Raw genomic sequence first — 18699 nt, forward strand, 5'->3', positions numbered from 1 at the left:
AAAAGAGATACTGTAGTCGACTTCAAGCGTATCGATTGCTCCAGGAGCTGTTCTACACCATGTGATGCAGGCTATATGGCAGGTTATGGGCCAAGCCAGCGCCCTTTGCGTGCAAGGAGCCGTGCGGATAAAGACTTCTAGCCAAGGTAGTGTATAACGTTGAACGTGGTGAAGTCCATGTTGCGTTGAGGGATGCCACAACAAACGTGAGCTGGATGCATGAACAGTATCATGCCCTCTGTTATGTGGTGTGCAGGAGGAAATGGCAAACCTCGTCCAACGCTACGAGAACCGCCAGTCACGATATCTCGCATAGGCGGCCGATGGTACAGACGCCATTTGCGTGGTCGCCTGTGGCCATGATGGCCATGATGAATGCCCTGTGTGCCCAATGGTCATCGGACGTGCTAATGCTGATGTCAAAGCAGAACAGACCGAACGGCACTGCCAGACGTCTGCCACGGCGTCCCCACTGGAAAATCCCCACCCTAGGCCATTCTGGACCAACACAGACGCCCAAGTGCCGTGAAGGTGTGGGGTCAATGGGGGACCAGCGGGGTAGTACTGTATAGCTGTTCCGACTTAGACATCTGCTGCTGCTCACATCCATAACAATATGGCTCCATTCTCAGGTGTTCTCGAGGCCCGACCCTTTAAAGTGTCTGTCTCAGAGGAAGCAATCACAGACTTCAAGCAGCTTCTACGTCTTGCGAAGATCGGGCCTGCTACTCTTGAGAACTCCACAAAGGCCAGTCCAGCGTATGGCCTCTCGCGAGAGTGGACAGAGAATGCGCGAGAGTATTGGTTGAACAATTATGACTGGTATGTCAGTACCCAGGTCCAAATCTATCGGCATTGCTGTATGCTTTTCTGACCGACGAATATCCAGGCGAAAAACCGAACAACGCATCAACTCTTTCGAGAGTTTCAAGGCAAACATTGCAAGCGGCGCTGGTGATGCCACTGATGTGCATTTCATCGCCCTTCGATCTGCCAAGGAGAATGCAATTCCGGTGGTCTTGCTTCATGGGTGGCCTGGAAGTCCGCTGGAGTTCCTCGGTCTGCTTGAGAACGCTCGCGCCAAGTACGGTACCGACGAGTTACCTTATACCTTTATCGTACCATCCTTGCCAGGCTACGGGTTCTCATCCGGGCCATCGCTGCAGACAGAGTCGACCTGTGAGTCGATGGCGGAAGTGATTAACAGTCTCATGCTCGGGCTCGGCTTTGGAAGTGGATACATCGCCCAAGGCGGTGATATTGGCAGCTTCGTTGCTCGCATACTGGCAGCCAGACATGGAGCTTGCAAAGCGGCGCACAGTAAGAGACGCACAGCTTTTGTATTACGCCCGCACTGATCATATCGAATGATACAGTCAACTTTGCTCTAATGCCGCCGCCGGAAGGCGTTCCACCAGAGAATATTGATCCAGCGGAACTGCAGGGCCTACAGCGAGCGGGTGCGTTCGGAGCTCAAGGAGATGCGTATGCAAGAGAACATGGCCAGCGCCCTGCCACGATCGGACTCCTGCTCTCTACATCGCCGCTGGCATTGCTGATATGGTATGTGATCCACATTGAAAAACCGCGCTAGGAGTCTCTGCTGATAACATGGCCTGTAGGATCGGCGAGAAGTTCCTGGACTGGGTAGATGAGCCTCTAAGCCTAGACCAGATCCTGGACAGCGTCTCATTGTACTGGTTCACCGAGACATTCCCCCGAGCCATCTATCCTTACCGCCAGTTCTTTGGTCCAGCTCCAGAGGCTATTCCATTGAAGCACTATGTCGATAAACCTTTGGGCTACTCGTGCTTTCCGGCAGAGATTGCACCTATTCCGAAAGCATGGGTCGCCACGACTGGCAACCTTGTCTGGTACAAACGTCATGAGAAGGGTGGGCATTTCGCAGCCATGGAGAGACCGCAGCACTTATTGCAAGATATCGAAGAATTTGTGGCAGCTGTGTGGAAGTAAGCTCATTGACCTAATCTGAACGTTGTTACGGATGTAGAGGTCGATCTTGGCTTCTGTACGGTCGTGTCGAGCATGCAATATTGAGTGTGTTTCAGCACATCTGCTTCACATACAATCGCACATTCTCATAGAATCATTTTCCAGCACAGCCGTAACTTCGATATTGTGCTGATGCTTGACTTATGCGAGCCGGTGGACCAACGATTCAGCTCAATTTGAGCAGTTATACGTCACCGCAGCATTGAAGCCCGCTCATCCAGGTAGTATTAGTGTCTGAAGCCATCGACTACTGAGTAGAGTTGCGGCCGCAAGGACTCTCACTGGCAGCCCGATCGAAATGACGCTGGTCCAACTGGAGAACCACGGTTGCGACTCCTCTACGACCCTCGACCAGCTTACTCGGCCTTTGGCACGTAGGTCGGACGCACCGGGGCCTTGCATCTCATACTCGCTCCAATCAATGGTGCTGACTTCGAGTTGGTAATCGACCACAGTCTCAGACCAATTCGTGGCAATCAAGCCGTTGTCTGATTTGTACCACGAGCTGCATTGGTCACTGGCCAAAGTGCTTCTCCCAAGTGATGCTTGAAGCTTGTCATTCCAAGCCTTGGTGGCAGACTCGCGAGGCGTGATGCGTAGGTATCCGCGAGCAGAATGTCTCGAGTTTGTGCATACTGCTTCGATGAGGCGAATGATATAAGCTGAATGGGCTTCGATCATAAGTATGATGGAGTTGTGCCCGAGATCGGTGTTAGGTCCGTACATTATAGCGAAGTTTGGGAGTTTCGGAACCATGATGCCTTTGAATGCATACGCTCCCTTGGTCCAACGTTCGGCAAGCGTATCTTGGCCAGATACTCCAATGTGTATTGGGGAGAGAAACTGTGTGGCTTGGAAGCCTGTCGCATAGATGATTCCATCAACTGCATGCTCTTGTGTGGACTGTGCTGACCTTTAGCTGAGTTCCAGCCTGTCGAGGCACGGATACCTTCGTCAGTGATCTTTTCGATTGCGGCGGTCTTTAAGGTAACGTGAGGCTTGCCGAGCGCCGGATAGTAGTCATCGCTGATGAGGATGCGCTTGCAACCAGGCGGGTAGTTGGGCGTGAGCACTTTACGCAACTCTGAACGCTCGTCGCCAGGAAGCTGCGTATTGAGTTGCTGGGAAGCAATAGATTTCAAGGTCTGGTGAGTCTCGCCATCTGTGTCCACCAGTACCGACCAATACGCTTCGCGAATATCCATCTAGCATGGTACTGGCGGCGCACAAAATGCAGATAGCGATACACGGATTGGCGCCAGGCCGAAATCGTGGAATCATCTCGAGGTGTTACCCAGTTTGGTGATCTTTGGAAGACAACTAGAGACTTTGCAGTCTTTGCGAGCTCAGGTACGATCTGAATGGCAGTTGCACCTGGACGTTTTGGTGAGTATATTGCACTTCCAAGGCCACCCAAACATGATGGAGTGCTCGCCATTTCCTATGACCGCGACTCGCTTCCCACGAAGATCGACTGACTTGTCCCATCAAGCAGAGTGCATGACGCGTCCTGCAAAGTCTTCGATTCCCGGGATTTTCGGATACTTAGGTAATTTCAGCTGGCCGACGGCTGATACGACAAAGCGTAAGCCAATTGTCTGTGTCTGGTCGCTCTTACTATGTCGCGATGTAGTGGTTCAAATGCCTGGAGTCAGATCGAAATTGCACCCTTCAACCAGTGTATCAAAGCGAATGTTGCGTTATAAGTCGTATTTGCGTGCAACACCAGTCAAGTATCGCTGGATCTCGGGCTGCGTCGGACACTCTCGAGACCAGTCTGGGTTGGGTGCGAAGGTGTCAAACCAAGTGCCGCCGATGCGATGACCCTTCTCAATGATCAAAAAGCTCCTGCCGTGGCCGAGTCTTATCAGGTCAATGGCTAAAGTCATGCCAGAGATCCTGGCGCCGATGATGACCACGTCGATGATGACCACGTCGATGGTCGCCGCCGCTTCGTGCGTTGTGGCCATGCTGGATGCCAGTGTAGTGATTCGATTTTGTTGTAGCTATACGACGATGTTGTATCTGCAACAATGCTGCAGCTTCGTGAAATAGCACCGACGATCTGACAATCTGCCGTTGCAGCAGCGTCGGTTTCTCCCCACAAGCCCGAACGCCACACAACCACCACCACTGCAGATCCGCCTCGAGCTCGGCAGATGATGGCAGAACGGTAGGAAGCCACATACATTCTCTGTTGGTCCAGTGCAGCTGATGTCGCGGGTGTACTCGCGGCACTTGTCTTGCGACCGATTCCCATTATTGCTGTCACCGGGAAGGTACTGTAACCATGCGAGCGGTGCATTTCTACGCAAAAGAAGATATTCGATTGACTCACGGTGTCGAAGATCCTGTTCCTTTGGAAGGGCAAGTGCGAATACGGCCGGCGTTGGCATTTGTGGAACAGGTTGGATACTCGCCCCAAGCATTGTTTGCAGTATCAAACTTCGACAGAAGCTGTGCGCTGATCCCTTGCAGATGTCCATGAGTACAGCAGAGGCGCTACCTTGATTCCTCAACACGAACACCCTCTAACTGGACGGTGTGCGCCATTGACCATCGGCCATGAGATCAGTGGCGTGGTAGATGATGTAGGCCCTGGCGTCTGCGAGCTTCAAGCTGGAGATCATGTAGCGATCCAGCCCATCCTCTCGGATGGCACATGCTATGCATGCCAGCAGAACCGACCAAATTGCTGTGCCAAGCAGGGGTTCAACGGTCTGAGTATGTGACTACACGCAGCCAAACGGATGAATCTAATCGTGTGTTCTTGAAGGTACCGATGGTGGCCTCGCAGATTTCCTCGTCGTTGAAGCACAGAATGCAAGAAAGGTACCGCCAAACGTACCATTGGCAGTCGCCGGTGAGTCTCTGCCGGAACATCGACAACCAGAACCCTGTACTCTGACATAATGCTGTGTAGCACTGGTGGAGCCTCTCTCAGTGGCCTGGCACGCAGTCAAGTGCAGCGTCAGCAAGGAGGATACTTCAGCCTTGGTCGTTGGAGCTGGACGTATTGGCCTTTGCATGATACAAGCACTGAAGGCTCACAATGTACACAATATCATCGCTGCCGACACCAATCTGACCCGTCGATACGCCGCGATCAGAGCTGGAGCCCACCACTTTGTTAATCCTCTGGAGGGCAGCTTAGAGCAAACATGTGCCCAACTCTGTGCCGAAAGCAACGGCGTACACGTTGCATCCGACACTGCGGGTAAGCAGGTGACCTTGGACCAGTGCGTCGGCGCTCTCTGCGTTGGAGGAACGGTGGTGAATGTCGCGGTATGGGGTGGAGCTGCAAGGATCGTGCCCAACGCGTTCTTGCTCAGCGAGAAACGGTATATGGGTACTTCGGTGTACACCAGGGAGGATTTTGATGAGGTGATTCAGGCCGTTGCATCAGGTGAGTGAAAACGCTGGCCGCATGTAACCCTTTCATTAATCGGCGTATGCTGCACAGGTCTGATGGACCCGGAGTTCCTGATTACATCCCGCATTGCCATGTCGGAAGTGGTTTCTCATGGCATCCTCAAGCTTTTGCACAATCCGGGCTCAGACCTCAAGATCCTGGTGGATATGCCCAAGGAGGCGTGTGTCAAGGGGTGAGTCGGTCCCTGGATGGATAGTAGAGCGGATGGGTAGATGTGGGAATGTTTGTTACGTGCTAGGTAGACGACTTCGATGCATGAAGAGTTCCAACTTGAAGTGCCAGGCGGGGTTCACGTGCTGTATCACGTGCGTCCTCTTGGCATTTCGGACAAACAAAGCCTCGTGTCTTCACCCACACCTTCTCCTTCTCCTGCTTCCTAGACGGTAGTCCATCACATCACCAAGTCCTGAACATGTGCATCAGCATTCGGTTGCATGGAGCTGGCTACCGCCCTCCACGCCCAACGCAAAGCATACGTATGTCCGTCGATTGTGCGGCCAGCAGTCCGCTTCGGCTCCCGTTCATCGAAACAGCATCACAATGCACACGACTACTGAGTAAAGGCTACTTGAGACTACTTCGCTTCACCGACTCCCGTAGGCTGAGCCGTACCCAGAAGTCCCGCTGAAAGCTGAACCATTGAGACTTGGTGGTCCAGGGTTGCTTCTGGTTTACTACTTCAGCATCAAAATTCAGCACAAAACTCGCGATATACTTGTAGACTTCGACGATGGCCAGATTGCGCCCGACGCAGCTACGACTGCCCATGCCAGACTGCACGACACGATTGATCAGCACAACGTCGCAAACGGCAATCCCCGCGACAATTTACTCACCGTGGTCAGATTTTGTTCTATGACACGCAGGCGCTTGCCCTCCTCTGCACTGTCGTCTGCGGGCATCCAGCGTTCCGGCACCCATCTATCGGCATCGTTGCCAAACAACTCGCCAGTTAGGTTCATTGCAGCAGGGCTAATGCCGCACGATACGGTGCTAGGTATGTGGTACTGTGCGATCTGTACACCTTCCGCTGGAGAAATCCTTGGCAGCTGGTAGGTGATGGATGGATGTAGCCACATACTCTCACGAATCGCAGCTGTGAGATACGGCAGCTTCTCCAATCCCCTGAAAGATGCCTGCCCAGCAGCATGAGCGGCGTCTACCTCGGCTCTGACTTTCTGTAGCGCTTCGTCGTTCAAAAGCAATTGACCGAGCACCGCCAAAATGGCCACTGCCGTTGGATCGGCCCCGGCGCCCAGAATGTTGACGCCTTCGATCATGACTTCCGCCTTGCTTACAGCACTCCCGCCAGGTGTCTTGCCATTGATGAAGTACTGCAGCAGCATGTCAGGTCTTCGGTCACCTGGACCTTCGCGCATCCTTTGGTCGACGCGCTTCTCCAGCCAGTCCAGAAATGTTTCGAAGGTATTCATGCGCTCTCCGCCAAAAGTGCGCGTCAGGTAACGGGCCACAGGATTATTGAACCAGAACATCTTCCACGGCATATGCCCCATGTTGGCCATGAGGTAGAACCCGTCATGGATAGACTGGATGTTGCCGCCAAGATCTTTTCCTTGTTCCAGGAAGCCGATCGCCCCCCCCCCCCATGGAAAGCTGTCCGACGACGTCGAAAGTGAAATAGTTCACCCATTCATCAATGCGTATTGGTCGTCCCTTGACTGCCAGCTCCCTCAGCTTGGAGAGGTTCAGATCCATCACTTCGCCGAGCAACTGCTCCATGGCCAGTACGGCAGACATCGAGTAGGTGCCTGATACACGACTCCGAATACGACGGTGGACGTCACGATTTGTCGTGGCGAAGAAGCTATCGCCCATGCCTGGTATGATCCATGTATCGTACCATCGCGTTTTGACACTAGCCTTGCCATGGCCATACAGCTCTCTGAGGGCACCTTCATCCACGAAGCTGACCTCGTTTGGCGCAATGCGGACAACAGGGCCATACGTCTCATGCAGTCGAACGACGTCTTGTAGCCAGGTTCCGCGAAAATAGTGGCGGGTCAGCCAGAAAGTGCTGTATCTGGCCAACACTTGGCCAGGGATCTTGCTTAGAGGATGGAAAGTCCCGTTATAGATAATGTGCAGCACGAACAGCAGCACAATGCCTACAGCAGTCCGGATCAAGAGCTGTCGGGCCACTGGCGAGACATTTTGTTTTACGACAAAGGTAGAATTGTCTTGGGCTGCCATGTTGATTGCTTCGAGGAACCGGACGACTAGCACCACAACGACAACGACGACTACGACAACCAGAGCAATGGGCACTCAATATGGCAGTTCACGCAGGCCCGCATTTGAGTTGCGCTTACGGGCATACCCCACCAGCACCAAGGAATTACTTGGGAAGGAAACGGGCGGGGTATGGGGTATGTGTGGACAGCCTCCGAAAGGTCCAAGGTGTGTTCTTCCTACCACCACCGACCCCACTGCTGCAAGAGCATTGGTGCGCACGCTGCTGTATCAGGCAGAGGGGAAAGGACGAAAGTGCTGGCTCATGGAGACCGCTGCGACAGCGCGCCCCGAACGTTTGGTCGCCAAGTTCATCTGGATCGGCACAAGGAGACTCACCAGGAATCGTCAAGGTGGCCGTGCCCATACTGCGAAAACAGCTACACTCGCAGGTATGTAAGTCATCCATCGTTGGGCTATGGGCGGACGATAGTGACGCTGGCGCACTCAGAGACGCCTGGAATAGACACCTCGCTCGTTGTACAAACGCAGTGGACAATGCTCGCGTGCCCTCTGGCCGCATAAACAAAGCCTGCGAGGCTTGTAGTGCACGCAAGATACGATGCTCTCACGGCCAAACCTGTCGTCGCTGCGCCCAATCGAATACACCTTGCCATTATCTCGTTCACGGCCGTACTCGGCAACCACGGACCCCAGTCTCAGACACTTCTTCGTTGCAACCCGCAGGCATTGATAGCCCTGACAACAGAAACGACAATCGACCCCTGGCGAGCACTATCCCGCAAATGTCTACGCCTATAGGTGCCGACGATACGCAGTATTCCTTGGAGACGGGAGGAACCAATCCTTGGCTTTCATGGGAGTGGCACGAGCCTCCGTCGAGTCCGTGCCTACTCTGGCTTCCGAAATCAGCCATGGCTTGACCGACTTAGCGCTAGGCGGCGATACCATCAACACTCAGAGCTCAGACGCCAGCGCACGAGTAGCCCGCATCATCGACGCCAAGCTCGACCCCATGGAACATCACCGCCAGGCCATTGCGACCTATCTAGATCAGTCAAACACACGAAGCAGTAACCGGCAGTGGCTAGCTCGAGGACAATTCCCTCTGCTCTTGAAGAAGTACTTCAAACGTCATCATCGCCACACTCCCAGCATCCACCTCCCAACATTCAGCATCGTAGAGTGTCCTACATCGTTGATGTTTGCACTCGCTTTGATTGCGGCATCTTACGTCCCGACTCTTGGATTGCGTGCAAAAGATATCGTCACTCCTTCTGGTTATGCATACCACCCCGCTGTTATGGCTGACGAATTAGATGACTCCTTCGTTTGAGCTTGTTCAGTGTTAATCAGTTACAGGGTCTTAGCGCTGGCGGCCCAGCTGCTCTCGAAACGCTCCAAGCTCCGGTTCTCCTCTCCATACTAGACCGTTTAATGCTGAAAAGAATTACTGAATCACCACACAGCATTGACCTTTGTAAGATTGCGCAGCTTGCACCTCCCGATCCACCGGGCGTCACGTGGCAGGAATGGTCAATAATGGAATCCAGACGAAGGCGAGTACATCTCGGGACTCCAATGCTTTTCATATGCGGCAGACACCGGTGATGACCTTCAAAGGCTTGGCCTCGTACTCTTTGCATTCGATGCCTTCATTTCATGCGTGCACGATGAAACACCCAACATTCGCGTCGATGAACTCAACCTACAATTTCCCAATCCCGAATACCTGTTCATAGCGGCCAGAGAGGTGGAGTGGACAGACGCGAGCCGCCAGCGCGCACGTGGCCCTACGATGACTTATTCAGTCTCCTTGACGCTTTCAGGCCTCTTCTGCAACGCAGACCAGTCAATACCCTTCCTGACACCCTAATGGGCAGATTCGTGCTATTAAACGGTACATAATCGCCGCAGACATCATCCATTGGTCGAAACGAGCTGACACTTTTGCAGGCATCTTACAACACGCCTGGCGAACAAAACGTGTATTGCGAGAGAACGCTTCTGTCCTAAGCGATCCAGCACTCCAGTCATACTTACGAGGCAAGGAGAACGCCATCCACAACTCGCTCCGCAAGTGGCGGGAAGGCTGGCCAGAGAGTCGTCTTGATTTCGAGCCCCTGTCGGAAAGCCCATCTCTTTATCAAGACCGCGAAGCATGCTGGTACCTCGCAGGCATCCCAATACTGCCACATGTCACCATGGGCCCGCCCAAAACGGCGACAAGTGACGCTGCTGGGGTAATGACTGTGCAACAGACGTTCGAACGCCTCATGTTACTCTCGGACCAGGGTTTGCTACACACTGTGGGACAAGACTTCAATGCCACATACCGCCTGGTTACGGAACACTTTTCGTCCGAGACGAGCAACAGCACGCTCGGTGCTTTGGTGTATAGGGAAGCAGATACGACAAGAGCTGGGTTTGAGGAGTGAGCTGCGCCGTTTTTTGTCATGTCACGAGTTCTGGACGAGAGCACTGGCTCTCAGACGTGGCTCCTGATCGTTCCCGAGGGCACCAACATGTCCATAAGAGCGCGTGGGGTGATCCAGACGTCTGGTTGGCGAACAAGGTCAGAGTCGCCGATATCGAAGACGTCCAAGCGACCAGTCTGCACGCGCCGCCTGCAGGAGAACTACACCGAAGAGCCAAACCCAGCAAACCCAACTCCAAGCCGAAGTAATGGTAGAGGCTTGGACGTTGGCGACAATGTGAGCGGTCCGTTTAGGTCGTGTTGTCGTTTGGCTTGATTGGAACGTGAAGTTCATTCGCATGCTGTCCTGCCGCCACTCCATAGTCACCACCAGCCTGCACGTCGTCATTGAGGAATAGCTTTCCCTCACCAACTGTTCTTGGTCGAATGGGTCAGTCGTCATGCAGCGACTGGCTGTGCGGTGGTATCGCCTGTCCACGGTAAGTACTGTCGGCTGGCACTGCTGCACAGCGAGTTCGATCAAAGGCCATTGTTCTGGCCGGTCTAACGTCGCTTTGCTCGCCGTGGGCCTGCTGATGGCATCCTGTGATGTTAGTGTGCGGCGGTAGTAGGACTAGCTCTTAGTATAGAGATCTTGATCGGCTCCTTTCGCATTGCTGGTCGAACGCTATTTGCTACTGTATGCATTCTGGAGGGCCTCCGCCACAATAGCCAAGTCGATAGCAAAGAGCAGCGTTACATTAGACCCTACCAGCTCTCAGTACTTCAACGCATGAGGCATGTTTCAACGGAAGCCGTCCACATCAGAACAATTCCCAAACACCAGCCGCCATCCTGCCCATCCCCTACCACGTCCACCAATCCCTCGCCATCTCCAACTGCGCCAAATGTATCCTCCCCTCCTCCTCGTCCTCAAACTCCCTCTGCGCCACAACCTTCCCATCCTCCTCTGGCACAATAAAATAACTCCCATCAACCTCACACTTCGTATACTCATCCGGTAGCTTCCCCTCATACAAGAACTTCCTAACATGCTTAGCAAGACACGTCGACGCCACAGCAACAGAGCAATGCCCGTATCCCTCTACCTCCACAATCTTGGAGTCCACGAACGCGTCGTTGGCGGCTTTGGCGGAGACGAGGGGACAGATGGGGTCGTAGGATGTGGAGAGGATGAGGAGAGGGTGCAGTGTGGAGACGGAGTCTGGTTGGGAGAAGTTATGAGTGCGGGGGATGATCCATTGTTGGCGTAGGTAGTAGTCCCCGTTCTCGGTGGGGCCGAAGAGGGAGGAGTTGGCGGCTGGGATGATTTGCTTGAGCAGTTCTTCGCGGTCTTGGGGCCAGTAGGCGGGGCCGGAGAGGCCGTCGTTCAGGGTCACGAATTGGTTCGCTTCACCGCCAAAGTCCCAGGCGGGGGCGTTGCCGTAGGCTAGGAAGGTGGATGTGGCGTTCCCGGAGAGGAGGTCGGCGAGGTTCTTGGCGAGACCGTACCATCTGGAGGGACCGTAGAGGATGGGGAAGATGCCGTTGAACATGAGGTCTGGGTACGTCAGGGTGCCATAGAGGGTGCTATTGACGTAGACGCTGAGCGGTTGTTGTTGGATTTCTGCAAGCTTGGCAAAGACGATGTTATGGAGATCTTCCTTCGTCTCGGCTAGAGCGGTGAGGGAGCAGTTCTTGCCGGCTTTGATGCACTCGTCGAAGAATCCCTCGAGCACGTCTTCGGTGTTGGTGAATTGCTCAGTGTCGAAGAAGTCGCCGTACCAGACGAAGTTGTTGGCCACGCCGTCGATGATGACTCTCTCGCTCCTTTCAGGGAAGAGGGAGGCGTAGGTCTGGCCCAAGATCGTGCCGTATGAGAAGCCCCAGTACCACAGATTCTCCTGTCCGATGGCGTCAAGAATGCTGTTCATATCAGCAGCAACTTGCGGCGTGTTGATATAAGCACCGTGCTCGTCCATTGTTTCAGCACAAGCTTTCACGAAGTTCTGCGTCCAGGCAAAGACTTCCGGACTATCGTGAATCACCTCCGTGTCTCTGACACCGCTGAGCTCAAGTCTCGCTTCCTGAGTCGGATAGCACGATGCGAGCGGGAGAGATCCATTGATACCTCTTGGATCAAAGGACAGTAGATGGAACCCTTCGCCAACGATATCCTGCAACTGCTTCCCGCGACGGAAAATGAACTCAGCACCGGATCCTCCGGGACCTCCGGGGTTGAGTAGGACATTTTGCGTAGCGTTTTTGCCTCTCAGTCTCACAAGTGGAATGCTGAAGGTCTTGTTCCCAGAGTTCGTGGCGTTGAATTGGTCCATTGGGACAGTAATGTTGGAGCATTCTACTTCACGCCCACTGACGTCGCCGCATGGCTTCCAGGAGATCTTCTCGCCTTCATAGCGATTATGGCCTTTATGTTTCTTGTGATGACAGCTATGCCTTGAGAACGTCGGACCATGATTGAGCCATGTTGAGATGACAAGATAGCCCAGAATGAAGCCAATGATGGCCTTGCGGGCTGTGAAGGCGGTGGTTCGGGATGGTGCTGTGGCAGGAGGGCCTCCGGCCAGCGGTAGTCCTTTCTCCATGGTTTCGATAGTCTCACCTAACGTATTGGATGAGATGGTGAAGTGCGATCAAGATATCAATGGCAATGTGGCTGCCTTGTGGCGATGGAAGTCGTTGACATGGAGACTGAGGTGGAGTAGTTCTACATGCAAGTTTGCGGCGTTCGGAGTTCGGTTGCAGCATCCTCCGAACATCAAGGTCACGATCACGACATCGACCACCGAGAGTCAGGCCAAAATATAATGATCATGATCACGCACATTGACGGAGAAATGATATGTATGTCACGGAGACTTTCGATTTCGGCCAAGCATTTTCTCAACTGTTGCTTCAGACTTGCATGTCTGCACGTCCGCCAACGTGAATCCCATGCACGGTCTCGTAATGCAGTGCATCAGACCCGAATTTCATTCGAGACGCTCAACAGGTACCCATTTGAGGGCAGAAGCAAAGCATGACCTGTTGCAAAAGGCTGCGAAGACCCCTGTTCCATAGCTCTCGTGCCCCGATTGAAGTGTAAGACACCTGAACATGCACGCTTGAGATCCGTGCACTCATCTTTGCTGCTCAGGGACTCAGTTGCATTGCTGCACTCCCTGTACGAAGGAGCCTCTTCTTACTCCGCTCCTTCGCATGGCCGCAGGCTTGCCAAGTGACGCTGAGTGTCGACGTACCCGCAACGTTCATTCAATCGATGATCTCGGTGGGCTGTGGTCAGTATGGAAACTGAGAGCATATATCGGAGGCTTGTGACGTGCGACATAAGAGAATTGCTGATACCTAGCCCAAACGGACCACTCTATTGCTTCAACACAATCGCCTTCCTGATGCTGCCTCATATACACAGTCCTTCCTTCATATCCGCTCCCTTCTGCATTCGCATCTAGTATCCCTCCTTGCCCCACTTGTTGTACTTCTCGTGCAAGCTCTAATCCAGTTATCAGCATCCTTCCACATGCCATCTTCTCCAGTCCCTCTCGTGTCTTGTCTGTACATACCTTTGGCAAGTTCACATTCGGAATGATAACCTCGTTCAACGCACTTGGTGCATCCTTCTTTCCCTTAGATGGGTCACCGCCAGGGTGGTACTGGTATCGCGCATCGGAGCCCGTGTTCCATGGCTCGGAGCCGTGGACCTTTGCGACGCTGTTCTCGGAGGAGGAAGATGTTGGGTTGCGGGAGAAATGCCAGCCTGCGAGGGCAAAGGCGCCGGTCATGATCGAGAGGAGGATCTAGAAGTCGCATAGCTATGTTAGTATCTCATACTGCTTCGCCATGAGGTAGATGTGTGTCGACTGAACGTACGTAGAGCTCAGGATCCCGCTTGGCGCCCTTCTTGAGGACGTTTGGGTCGGCGACCTCGCCGCCTTGGTCAGCGGCAGAAACTGGAAGTAAGGCATGTCAGCCTGTGTGTTTTAATAGAGAAGCAGAGGCCACGAGGGCTCTGGAGGTATTCCAGTCGCCGTAGCATGACTTCTGCGTATGGCCGTCTCTTACCATTGCCGGATGCGAATCGGCGCTGGACGCGCTGTGCTGGGCGGATGGACTGGCGGGTGGCCTGGAGGGCGACTCTTCGTGCGATCATCGTGGAGACTGTGGAGGTGTGTGTGATATCGGGGTGACTGTGGTGGTGGTGCAGTGCTCAAAGGCCAATGGGATGTCGTGATGCCTGAAGCTTTGGTGAAGTTGTACTGTAGGGCAGCATCGCGCCGGAACGTGCCGAGCGTGAAGGCCCCTGCCACGTCTGCATCTGTCGATCGCATTCACTCTAGATTGAATGTGGCCGTTGACAGGAGGCAAACACTCCTGCTGTACATAACAGTACATGCAATCCATATCGCATTGATCGCGCGACTCCGACTTGAGACTATGAATCTCACGCGAGTTGTGCGCCAACATAGACACCGGCCACGATAGCCCGACCATGGCTGCCAACTTCAGCGACCCTAACCACAGAGGCACCACATTCCCGACTTTCCTCGACAACGATCCCTACCCGACCTCACAGGATGGTCGGCCACTCTCAGCCTCGTCGACCAACACGTCAGAGTTCATCGCGAGCCAGAGCCGCGAAGACATCCCCTCGAGCACAGGTCCCGTAGGCGAGCCACCTCCTTCGCGACCAACGAGCGGCGTCACATCGAACGATCCCAGCTATGGTCGGGGAGGCTCACGTGCATCATGGGCGTCACCACCTATGACACCTTCCTCGAGAAGAGGCTTCACGGCCTTCCACCCGAAACGAGAGGACATGGGGAGCAGGCAGAGTAGCAGACCGGGCTCAGCCGTGGGGTCGACACATGTTCCAAGTCTCATTTCGCAGGGCTTCAGTCGGCCTATGAGTCCACAGATGCTACAGGCGCAAAGAGGTCAGACTATCATGAATCGGACTGGCTCGGCGTCTGGACTACGGCAGAACGCATTTCATCAAGCGCAGAACAGTGTCGCAGAAGAGCAGGAGATACCAGATCGCAGACATCGCTACAGCAATGCTTCAGTGAAAACACAGCAGGAGACAGAGCAGCCCACAAGAGATGGTACAGCCTCGCCTCCACCTCTACCAGCTAGTAGGGGCTTCTCGATCACCAGTTCGAGTAATGGGCATGGCCTGCAGAGCGCTGCTGGCCCGGGCAGTGTCACCACGAATAATAGTATTGCTCCGCTCAACACACGGTTACAACAAGATCAGCAAAAGGCTGTTCCACCAACACCGAAATCACCGCTTTCTTTCCGTGCGTCGCTCGGTCTCAATTCGAGACATTCCAGCAGACGAGACACGCACGACCGCAAGCCATCAAGATCACACGAAAAGCTGCACTCTAATCCAAGTTCTCCGCTCAACACAACGAACGAGAAATCAATGTCTAATATGGCGGGAAACACGAAGGGCACTGGAAACTATGCGGGCAAGAACTACGAATACTTTGCTGGAAACATGCTCTTCTTCTTGTCTGGAAGATGTCTGAACACGAAAGCGCAGCCCCTCAACATCGCCACCTTCATCTTGACGGTACTCCCTGCGGCACTGTTCTTCGCCTTCAGCGCACCTTGGTTATGGATGAACCTATCACCAGCCATTCCGATTGTGTTCGCCTACGTCTTCTTCGTGACGATGTCATCCTTCTTGCACGCAGCGTTCTCGGACCCTGGCATTCTTCCACGAAATTTACATCCGCATCCACCGAATGCAGACGAAGATAAGGACCCTCTGACTGTCGGTCCTCCGACCACCGAGTGGGTGCTGGTCAAGACATTCCCCGGTCGAAAGCAACCTTCGCCTCAAGCGGATGCCGAGAATGGATCTGTAAATCAAGGCTCAACAGCGATGGAAGTACCCACCAAGTACTGTAAGTCATGCAACATCTGGCGACCTCCACGCGCCCATCACTGCCGCACCTGCGACGCCTGCATCGAATCTCAAGACCACCACTGCGTCTGGCTCAACAACTGCGTCGGTCGTCGCAACTATCGCTTCTTCTTCGGCTTCGTGGGCTTCGCAAGTCTCATGGCCTTCCTCCTCCTCGCCTTCAGCCTGGTCCACATCGGCTACTACGCCCAGCAAAACGACCTATCCTTCGGCACAGCACTAGGCGGACGGATTCAGGAGCGCATCGCATTCGCGATGTTCATATATAGTATTCTGGCTCTACCCTACCCTGGTTCGCTGTTTGTGTACCATCTGTTCCTCGTTGGGAGGGGAGAAACGACGCGCGAGTATCTGAACAGCCACAAGTTCCTGCCCAAAGATCGTCATCGACCGTTCTCGCAGGCGAGTCTCTTGAGGAACTGGATGGCCGTACTCTTCAGGCCGAGAAGTCCGAGCTACATGAGCTTCAAGCGTCCTTACCAAGAAGGCGACACCCGACTCGGCTACACAATGACGAAGCAACAGAGGATCGAGAAAGCAAAGGAAGACTCGAAGCGGTATAGCATACAAGGTGCCGAGAAGAAGGCTACGCAACCAGATAGTGGGATCGAGATGAGCAAACTTTCATCGAGAGGCTTGTCGACACGGGAAGGAGATGGGTCTACCACGGTCTAGGAGCTGCCGAAGTGTTGCACTGGAACGAGAGAGTCGGATCGTTTTGCAGCAGCGTTGGAGTTTGGGAGGGATGTGTAAAGTCCTATATATAATAGCGGGCGAGGAGCAGCGACCCAGAGGCATTGCAAGGGCGGGGCGCTGGGGGCGAGATACCCTTTGGTCAGATATATGCATAGTGTAGAGTAATGTGCAATGTTGTTCATTCTTCCCACTGCACCGATTGACAGCACCAGTCTCGAGCGCCGACAACAACCCGAATCCGAACTACAGTGATAGGAACAAATGCGTCTCAAGTAGGCGCAGCTGTCTCACTCTGCATATCAACAAGAAGGAACGAGTGCCCTCCGAACCTTGTCTCTACTGCACTCATCATAGCATTTGTTCCTGACGACCCATACGGTCGACCTCGTATACCGTATCGTATCGTCTGCAAAGCCACAATGGTACCCACCCCATGCCGGGCTATTCGGCAAGAACCGGAGACCTCGCATTCTCGTTTAAAGCCCACGCCGCTCCCACCTCATCGAGCTTCAGGTTGTGCGTTGCGATGGACCGAATTGGGAGTGGGAGTGAGGCTACGGCTAATGGTGCACTGCATGAACACAGTGCGCAAGACTCTCAACACTCCCATGGCTCCGCGCGCTCGCATGGCTCGCGAAGTTCGCGCACACCAACGCCAGCGAGAGAAAGCAAGAAGCCGCGAGCTCCACATACGAAGTCGAGGCAAGGGTGTCTACGGTGCAAGAGGCGGAGGGTGAAGGTAGGTCATCATCAATGCAATGCCAGGCGGTGTGCTGACCTACATGCCTTAGTGTAACGAACAACGACCCAAATGCCGCGCATGCCAGATCCGTAACGAGAGCTGCAAGTACCCCGACCTAGTAGCCTGCTCAACATGTCTACGCACCGACTGCATCTGCTTCAACGACCCCATCCCCCCAGCCCAACAACGCGCAGACGACTCCGCCGTCGACTTCGAGTTCATCTACCACTACGGCCGCTTCACCTACGACACAGTCGCCGTCGAGCCCATCACCGAGAACGCCAAACCCCTCTTCCAGCCACCAGCATGTCTCCAGCACCCCTTCCTCATGGACCTCTTCATGGCCCTTGCCGCCACACACCTCGCCACCTCGAACCCAGCCGAAGCGTCCAAATACATTGTCCACGCGATCCGCTACCAGAACCGCGCCTTTGGCCGCTTCAGCGGAGTCCTAGTCGACCCGAAAGTAGAAGACTGCCTCCCCATGTTCCTCTTCTCCGCCATGCTCGGTATCCTCCAACTAGCCCTCTCCCGCGTCCCCCGACCCACCGACCAATCCCAATCCATCCCCCCAATCGAAACGCTCCTCGAACTCCGCCGTCTATGGCGCGGCTCAAAATCTATCCTCCAGCACTCACGCGGCATCATGTCCTCGGAGAACTACCAATCCATCTTCGACGACGATGAAGCCCCACGACGCGAACACCTCAAGACTCCCGTTAGCGACAAGGATCTGCAAGGCGAATGCTACGGCCCTCTGAATGATCTGCTCAATCTCGTCGATGCTACGTTTCCGACTGACTCTACATCTTTTCCAATCCCGATCCAGGAAATAGATCCAGCAGCCGTTTCGGACGACGAGGCTTGTAAGCTCGCCGTCGCGTGGCTTCGTCGTATTACCGGTCTGCATCTCAGCAGTCGGCCAGCGCAGCTGCTGGCGTGGCCGGTCGTGATCCCGGAGAAGTTCCTGCACTTGGTGCAAGCGGAGAATCCTAGGGCGCAGGCGATTTGTGCGTGTTATGGGTTTTTGTTGAGGAGGTTGAACGATCGGTGGTGGGCGCATGGGTTTGGGCAGGATTTGATCTTGCAGCTGGCGAGTCCTAGGAATAGGGCGATTTATGCGGAGTTTTATCGGAGGTTGTTTGAGAGTGCTATGACGGATGGATGACTAGCATAGTCGTGACGATGATATATGCCTGCCAGACAGGCGTGGGCGCAGGAGACTGCCTCGGTGC

The 18699-nt window shown here is 54.2% G+C and overlaps 9 protein-coding genes across 9 annotated transcripts; 5 read left to right on the forward strand and 4 right to left on the reverse strand.

Moving 5' to 3' along the window:
• Window positions 1-616: 616 nt before the first annotated feature.
• Window positions 617-1974, forward strand: CLAFUR5_14183 (Putative epoxide hydrolase; the record flags this gene model as incomplete). The annotated part of the gene is made up of 4 exons (XM_047913331.1): window positions 617-822; window positions 890-1320; window positions 1377-1563; window positions 1623-1974. The coding sequence occupies 4 exons, from the start codon at window positions 617-619 to the stop codon at window positions 1972-1974; spliced, it is 1176 nt and encodes a 391-aa protein (XP_047769454.1).
• Window positions 1975-2226: 252 nt separating this feature from the next.
• Window positions 2227-3983, reverse strand: CLAFUR5_14184 (FAD-binding monooxygenase ktnD; the record flags this gene model as incomplete). The annotated part of the gene is made up of 7 exons (XM_047913332.1): window positions 2227-2632; window positions 2714-2897; window positions 2927-3218; window positions 3263-3387; window positions 3449-3487; window positions 3521-3617; window positions 3738-3983. 7 exons carry the CDS (start codon window positions 3981-3983, stop codon window positions 2227-2229), a joined length of 1389 nt encoding a protein of 462 aa, XP_047769451.1.
• Window positions 3984-4303: 320 nt separating this feature from the next.
• On the forward strand, window positions 4304-5622 carry CLAFUR5_14185 ((R,R)-butanediol dehydrogenase; the record flags this gene model as incomplete). Its single annotated transcript, XM_047913333.1, has 5 exons — window positions 4304-4420; window positions 4503-4737; window positions 4790-4876; window positions 4937-5419; window positions 5477-5622. The coding sequence occupies 5 exons, from the start codon at window positions 4304-4306 to the stop codon at window positions 5620-5622; spliced, it is 1068 nt and encodes a 355-aa protein (XP_047769452.1).
• Window positions 5623-6010: 388 nt separating this feature from the next.
• On the reverse strand, window positions 6011-6969 carry CLAFUR5_14186 (Cytochrome P450 monooxygenase cicH; the record flags this gene model as incomplete). The annotated part of the gene is made up of 2 exons (XM_047913334.1): window positions 6011-6220; window positions 6283-6969. 2 exons carry the CDS (start codon window positions 6967-6969, stop codon window positions 6011-6013), a joined length of 897 nt encoding a protein of 298 aa, XP_047769449.1.
• A 1703-nt stretch (window positions 6970-8672) lies between these two features.
• On the forward strand, window positions 8673-10095 carry CLAFUR5_14187 (uncharacterized protein; the record flags this gene model as incomplete). The annotated part of the gene is made up of 5 exons (XM_047913335.1): window positions 8673-8987; window positions 9020-9216; window positions 9281-9444; window positions 9510-9557; window positions 9614-10095. The coding sequence occupies 5 exons, from the start codon at window positions 8673-8675 to the stop codon at window positions 10093-10095; spliced, it is 1206 nt and encodes a 401-aa protein (XP_047769450.1).
• Window positions 10096-10939: 844 nt separating this feature from the next.
• On the reverse strand, window positions 10940-12679 carry CLAFUR5_14188 (Serine protease Hip1; the record flags this gene model as incomplete). Its single annotated transcript, XM_047913336.1, has 1 exon — window positions 10940-12679. One exon carries the CDS (start codon window positions 12677-12679, stop codon window positions 10940-10942), a length of 1740 nt encoding a protein of 579 aa, XP_047769447.1.
• Window positions 12680-13342: 663 nt separating this feature from the next.
• CLAFUR5_14189 (uncharacterized protein) lies at window positions 13343-14244 on the reverse strand (the record flags this gene model as incomplete). Its single annotated transcript, XM_047913337.1, has 4 exons — window positions 13343-13585; window positions 13658-13891; window positions 13965-14044; window positions 14157-14244. The coding sequence occupies 4 exons, from the start codon at window positions 14242-14244 to the stop codon at window positions 13343-13345; spliced, it is 645 nt and encodes a 214-aa protein (XP_047769448.1).
• Window positions 14245-14583: 339 nt separating this feature from the next.
• CLAFUR5_14190 (Palmitoyltransferase erf2) lies at window positions 14584-16701 on the forward strand (the record flags this gene model as incomplete). The annotated part of the gene is made up of 1 exon (XM_047913338.1): window positions 14584-16701. The coding sequence occupies one exon, from the start codon at window positions 14584-14586 to the stop codon at window positions 16699-16701; it is 2118 nt and encodes a 705-aa protein (XP_047769722.1).
• A 547-nt stretch (window positions 16702-17248) lies between these two features.
• Window positions 17249-18632, forward strand: CLAFUR5_14191 (Zn(2)-C6 fungal-type transcription factor afumD; the record flags this gene model as incomplete). Its single annotated transcript, XM_047913339.1, has 2 exons — window positions 17249-17461; window positions 17514-18632. The coding sequence occupies 2 exons, from the start codon at window positions 17249-17251 to the stop codon at window positions 18630-18632; spliced, it is 1332 nt and encodes a 443-aa protein (XP_047769721.1).
• Between the last annotated feature and the right edge of the window lie 67 nt (window positions 18633-18699).

The sequence above is a fragment of the Fulvia fulva genome, chromosome 13, assembly GCF_020509005.1.
Source record: "Fulvia fulva chromosome 13, complete sequence".
NCBI lineage: Eukaryota > Fungi > Ascomycota > Dothideomycetes > Mycosphaerellales > Mycosphaerellaceae > Fulvia > Fulvia fulva.